The sequence below is a fragment of the Dipteris shenzhenensis genome, chromosome 28 (assembly GCF_047967505.1).
Source record: "Dipteris shenzhenensis isolate YYH24624 ecotype China chromosome 28, Dip_SZ_1.0, whole genome shotgun sequence".
In the NCBI taxonomy this organism is placed as follows: Eukaryota; Viridiplantae; Streptophyta; class Polypodiopsida; order Gleicheniales; family Dipteridaceae; genus Dipteris; species Dipteris shenzhenensis.
In genome coordinates this window covers 36,144,251-36,150,258 of record NC_141623.1, presented here as the reverse complement: position 1 = coordinate 36,150,258, position 6,008 = coordinate 36,144,251, and the positions used below count along the sequence as shown (strand labels likewise).

The following is a 6,008-nucleotide window of genomic DNA, read 5'->3' as shown; positions in this document are numbered from 1 at the left end:
TGCAAAGTTTCTCTAGAATCATGTTTAATTTCATAGTTTTTAATTGTACATCATCAAACAATTAAGTTTTCAACCAAAAGTATGACTTTTGTCTTTGCAATGAGAGATCCACGCAACATTTAAAGTTGTACTTTTGCATTGAATATTGTTTGTTCAAATATTGGAAGTGCACGATAAATGTTTATCATTCAACTTGATTGTATATCAACTACATGTCCTGCATTCCTCCTCCTCCTATAGATTTCTCATCTTTCTCCTTGCTTGGTCAAGTTTAAGTGTTTGTACAATGTGATTCCGAATTCATGGGTTTTAATTATACTATTGAGTTTTTTAAATGGTGTTTATGAATACCATATGGACACCAATAAGCTTTATGACATTACAACGGATCACAAAATTAGGTGTGGGAGAATCTCCTTGGCTTTGGAGATTTGGAAATGAAAGGCTCAAAAATATTAAGGTGTTTGTAAACACCACTTAGGTTTATGAGATTAGTGTCATTCAATCCAAAGCAATTGAAATGCAAATCTCCATAATATAAAAGCTATTAAGGTGTTTATAAACACCATAAAGTTCCAAGAGATGAATCTCACTCAATCAAAGGTGTACATGAGAGGAGCTATTTGCAAACTATGATTTTTGATTTATGACATTGTAATTCATTAAGTACTTTCATGCTTAATTTGTTGTGTATGTTGTTTGATTGGATAATCTATGAACAAGATCAAGTAAAGCCTTTTTGCCCCAAAAAGAAAAATATCAAGTAAAACTTTAAGCTCATGGGATCAAGTAGGAATGGCAATGGTGCCATTCTTCGCAAGGGTATTGCAATGTTTAAGAATGATGATTGATTTTAGAGTTTCCAAACAAAGTGAGTATCAATATTAAGTGAAATTCTAAAGCGCTATTATTAAGGTATTTCTGAACACCACTACAATTACTATGAGTTTTGATTATCATTATGTACTTCTGTGCTTAATTTTTTTTGTATGTTGTTTGATTGGATAATTTGAGAACAAGATCATAAAAGCTCATGGATGTAGAGCTTCAAGAATGGTTCTAGTGCCATTCTCCCATGGGACCATGGAGGAATGGCGATGGTGCCATTCTTGCCAAGGGTACTATAATGTTTAAGAATGATGATTGAATTTAGAGTTTTCAAACAAAGCAAGTATCAATGTTACGTGAAATTCCAAAGAGCTATTATTAAGGCATTTCTAAATAGCACTACAGCTCATGAGATGACTCTCACTCAAATGAGTTTGGAAGTTTATTCTTTTGTTGAACGATAATGTAGTTTATACACCAATATTCTATTTATTGTTTGAGAGCGTAGTTCATATTTCATTCTTTTGTGAGTGAGAATGTAGTGTATTTTACCTATTTCTCTTGTTTTTTTATTGAGAGAGGCTATAATTTCTCCCAAGACTACCATTCTAGGAATTGAGATTTTTCGAATTATCTAACATGGTCTTCTCTCTCTCTCTCTCTCTCTCTCTAACTATCTATCTATCTATCGCTCTCTCTCTCTCTCTCTCTCTCTCTCTCTCTCTATGTTCATCCCTCCCTCCCCCTCTCCCTCTCTCTCTCTCTCTCTTCGTCCCTCCCTCCCTCCCTCCCTCCCTCTCTCTCTCTCTCTCTCTCTCTCTCTCTCTCTCTCTCTCTCTCTCTCTCTCCCCCCTTATAGCATGTCAAATTGCTAGCATGTTTGATTGCACTATCAGACTGTGTGTGTCTGTCGTGCTCCTTGACACATGGTGTGAGGACATTGTGTCCTCGGTGTGTCTGGAGTGTGCTGCCATATGGCAGGCTCCAGAGAGGGCCATGTTGGCAATTGCCCCATCTCCTTGACCTCTCTAGTGGTTGCCACGTCGAACTGCCAGCTGTCGGCACGAGGCTTATCTCTACCTGGCCTTTTGCGTCTGGGCCTATGACGTGTTAGTCCACCCTCATTCGCATTTACTCCGTGCCATGCTAGCTCGCCATGTGGCAACTCCGTGTATCCATGTGGTGACTCCGTGTCAAGGTTCATTGACCTCTCACAGTCACTTAGTTTTGTTTCTAAATCTGTGATCGCCATGTGTCATTTTTATCTCCTCCCTTTTTTTGAGCCTCCTCCTATCCTCGAACCTCTAGCCTCCCACTGAACCTCCATTGAACCTCCGCTTCATACCAAACCTCTAGCAAACCTCCCTCCTTGCCCAAGTCTCCTTATAGAATAGTAATAAGAGGCTTATAATATTACTTAATAGGCTAGTGGTAGGGCTCACACTTGGTGAAATGAAGGTTTTGAGTTCAAATCTTGGTTTTGATTCTTGAACATTTGGAGAAGTCCCCCCTTTGACATAGTCTTTGCATTAAATAAACTAAGCCTTTGCATAAAATAAACTAAGCTATGGAGAGAAATAGGTTAATTAAAGTATAAATAAACTAAGCCATAGATAAACATAGCTTAATTAAGCCTCCATGCACCAAAGCTAATTAATTAATTATTCAATTGATAAAAAATTTACGTCACCCTTGTATTTTAATCAATAATTTGTTGTAATATCATAAGCCTTCATTCTAAGGTTCTATTCCAAGTGAAACTAAAAATCGTTGCTTGCAAGAATTTTATTATGGAGTATGAAGACACCATATAGGATTAAGAGTTCATTTAGAAATTTTAAAAGATCTTACCAAATTTTTATTGGGCAAAGATATAGTATCTATGTGTAATATAGACTTGTCTAGCTTGCCAACTATTCAAAACTCCCACCATGGAACCTACATGAATATAAAATTCCATCATTACAATAGAGTCATTTAAGCTAGTGGCTTATGATATAGGATTAAGAGTTGATTTAGTATTTTAAAAGATCTTACCAAATTTTTATCAGGCAAAGATAATAGTATATGTGTTTAATATAGACTTGTCTAACTTGCAAACCGTTCAGAACTCCCAGCATGAAACCAACAAGGAATATAAATTCCATCATTACAACTATGTCATTTGAGCTAAGTGGCTTATGATATAAAATCCTACATTACAATTCAGTCATTTGAGCTCTGCTAGCTTATGATATAATGGGTCCATTTCCTACTTTGGCAATGCACAAGCACTATATTATATAGTCCCAACATATTATCTTACAAACTAGTGAATAGTTACTTAACCACTAATGTTAACACTTTACTAGTTGATAAGAGCTACAATTTTGAATTTGAGGTCTTACAAAATTGTATCCAATAAGTTTAATAGTGTTGACCAAGGATTTGCTAACTAACTACTAAACCATGTTAAAATAAGAACTGCACCACTATAGACTAAAATGTTGATGAAAATGTGACCTGGTTGTATTAACAAACAATGATGCAATATTATGTGCTCACTAATGATCAATGGAATTAGTTCGTGTATCACTCAGTGTTGTGATTTAATGGAGCATCATAAAATTTTGATGTGCATATTAATTAATTAAATGCAAAGATTACAATTGCATTGACACTATTTTTATAAAACAAGTTTCATCATATATAGTATTCTTGCATAAAGAAAAACTATAGAGTGGAGTTCAATGATTGAAAATTTGTGTCACAAGCATTCAAAATCTCTAATCAAAAGTGTGAAATTGCTAGAAGGCAAGTGGTGGAAGCCTCAAATTTACAAATAATCTTGATCACATTACATGACACACTTACATTGGCTCATTTGTGTGTGCTAAATTCTCACTTGTGATCAAAATGCTAAGTGTTTATTGTAAACAACATATCCAACAAGTCAAGATAGATCTTTCCTTTATGGCCTTGGCCCTTTGAGACTCAAAAGAGGAAAAATACAACAAGGGGAGATGGGACCTTTTGGCAACTTCGAATTGGAATATAGACAAAGAAAGTGACCACCAATATCTATAGGTATACTCTTTTACCAGCTTCTCAGCAACAAGTAGATGAGACAATACTTAATAACAATACTCAAAGCAATGAGCATTGCCCATGTACTAGGATATCGTAGGCTCATTGCATTTGAAAATTTGTGTTCCCACTAGCTCGAATACATGATGCATCTTGACTCCTTAACAACCTTAATGACAAGGATGAATGCCATAACTTGTGTCCTAGTTGTAATAAGTGCTCATCACCTGAACACTTGTGGAAGCTCATGACGTATGTAACATATAGAATGTCCGACACATATTTTGAGAAGATTCTCCCATCACATATTTGAAGTTCAAAATCACCAAATTATTTGAGAGATTGTGAATCCATCACGTACGGGTTCAATCCCCATTGTTTGCCCATTAGATTGGAGATTTATGGTCCCTTTCTAAACTGAACATTGATCTTTCGATTCATATGGGCTTCCCACCCATACCTCTCGATAGGATAACGAACCTCCCACCCCTATGTCAATGCTGTCCATCTCGAATCATGTGGAAATCGAATTGCTGAAATTTGAGAATCATCGAGGACTCTTTTTGGACGATCCTCCTACTAGCAACGAAATCATTTCCTTTGAATAATATCCATTCCATATGGGTTGTCTCTTCAGCAAATTGAAGAAAATTTGATTTATTGCGCTAGATTTGACCTTCTCCTATGAGAAATGAAAGATATTCCAGATACGATGTCTGCACACACAGTTTTAAACAAACAAATAGTAATAGTTCTATGGTTGATAACTATCAATTTATATTGAGCTCACCAATAAGGCAAAAGTTAAAAACACGTATACTTCTCTCAAAAGAAAAACACCATGCACTTTTTGTATGAAAGACATAATTTTAATCTTGTAAAAACAGCAAAATGCTACCCAGGTGCAAGTTTTATGGAGAGGAGAAGGAGAGGCACTTGCAAATTTTAATAAGGGATTGAAGACAAACAAACTAGCTATTTACAAAACATCAACCATTGTTCTTATAAAGATTGTAAGAAGTGAAAGGTTACGGAATAACATACTCAAGGATAACCATATGCTAGCAAAGACCGCTAGCTTCTCCCCTGTCGCTTGGATCCATCTGATCGTTCAAACGCTATGAATTCGCACTAACACATCCGCCAGATACAGCTCAAATCAAGCCCCTGCCGGCTCAAGCATTGGATGGTCCTGCCCGGTCCTCAGCGGGAATGTCAACAGCCATCTCAACAAAAGCGGGGTCAGCGCTGGGTTCTGTGTCCGTAGCAGCAGCGGCGGGAACAGGACGGGACGCGGCTGTAATCCTGGATCGGAGGCGGCGGGGCTTATGGCATGGGTGGTGCGATCGGCGGCCTGCAGAAGAGCGGAGGCGGTGTAGGGAGAACTCCTCGAAATCGCAAGCGCGCTCGTCGAAGGGGGGAGGAGAAGGGGGGCAGTGGTCGAAGGGAGGAGCAGCGGCGGCAAAAGCGGGAGGAGGAGGAGGATGGGCATGGAGGCAGCAAGTGGGGGGGTGGTGGAAGAAAGGAGGGGGGGGGAATTTGCGGTGGAGTTTACGGAGGTGTTTGGCGAGCTTTTTGTGGGGTTTGAGGAGGTGAATGGGGAGTAGGTGAGGGAGGAGGAAGGGAGGGGGGGAGTGAAGGTGGTGGTGGTGGTGTTTGGGAGAGTGCTTGGGGTGTTTACGGTGGTGGCGATGGTGATGAACCATGCGACTGGGCTGATGAGGAGGAGGAGGAGGAGGAGAGTGGTGGAAGCTCCTGCTGTTGTTGGGGTGGCAGGAGTTGAGGTCATTGAAGCAGTGAAGGTCCATAGAGGCAGCTGAGGAGGAGGAGGAGGACGATGACTTTGAGGTAGAAGAAGATGAGGAAGATGACCTCGGCATATTGCGTTGCGACTCACCACATGAACCTTCTCCTCTCTTATTATAGTATCGTGAAATGCATCACGGTGTGGCACTTTCTTGGCTTGCACTCCAAGCTCGGTGTTCGTTCCGTCCACCCACACGCTCCTTACACGCCACCAAATCTTGAATGCACAAAACGTTTTAACACCCAACACTTTCGGCAGCCACACTCAAAGCATACCAAGCAACAAACCCTCAAGCAACAAACGCTCA

General features: G+C 39.3%; 1 protein-coding gene across 1 annotated transcript; it reads right to left on the bottom strand.

The window, feature by feature from the left end:
• Positions 1-4,006: 4,006 nt before the first annotated feature.
• Positions 4,007-5,774, bottom strand: LOC147883506 (uncharacterized). Its single transcript, XM_087399974.1, has 2 exons — positions 4,939-5,774; positions 4,007-4,610 (listed from the first exon to the last, which is right to left on the bottom strand). The coding sequence occupies exon 1, from the start codon at positions 5,772-5,774 to the stop codon at positions 5,070-5,072; it is 705 nt and encodes a 234-aa protein (XP_087256100.1). The 3' UTR covers positions 4,007-4,610; positions 4,939-5,069.
• Positions 5,775-6,008: the final 234 nt, after the last annotated feature.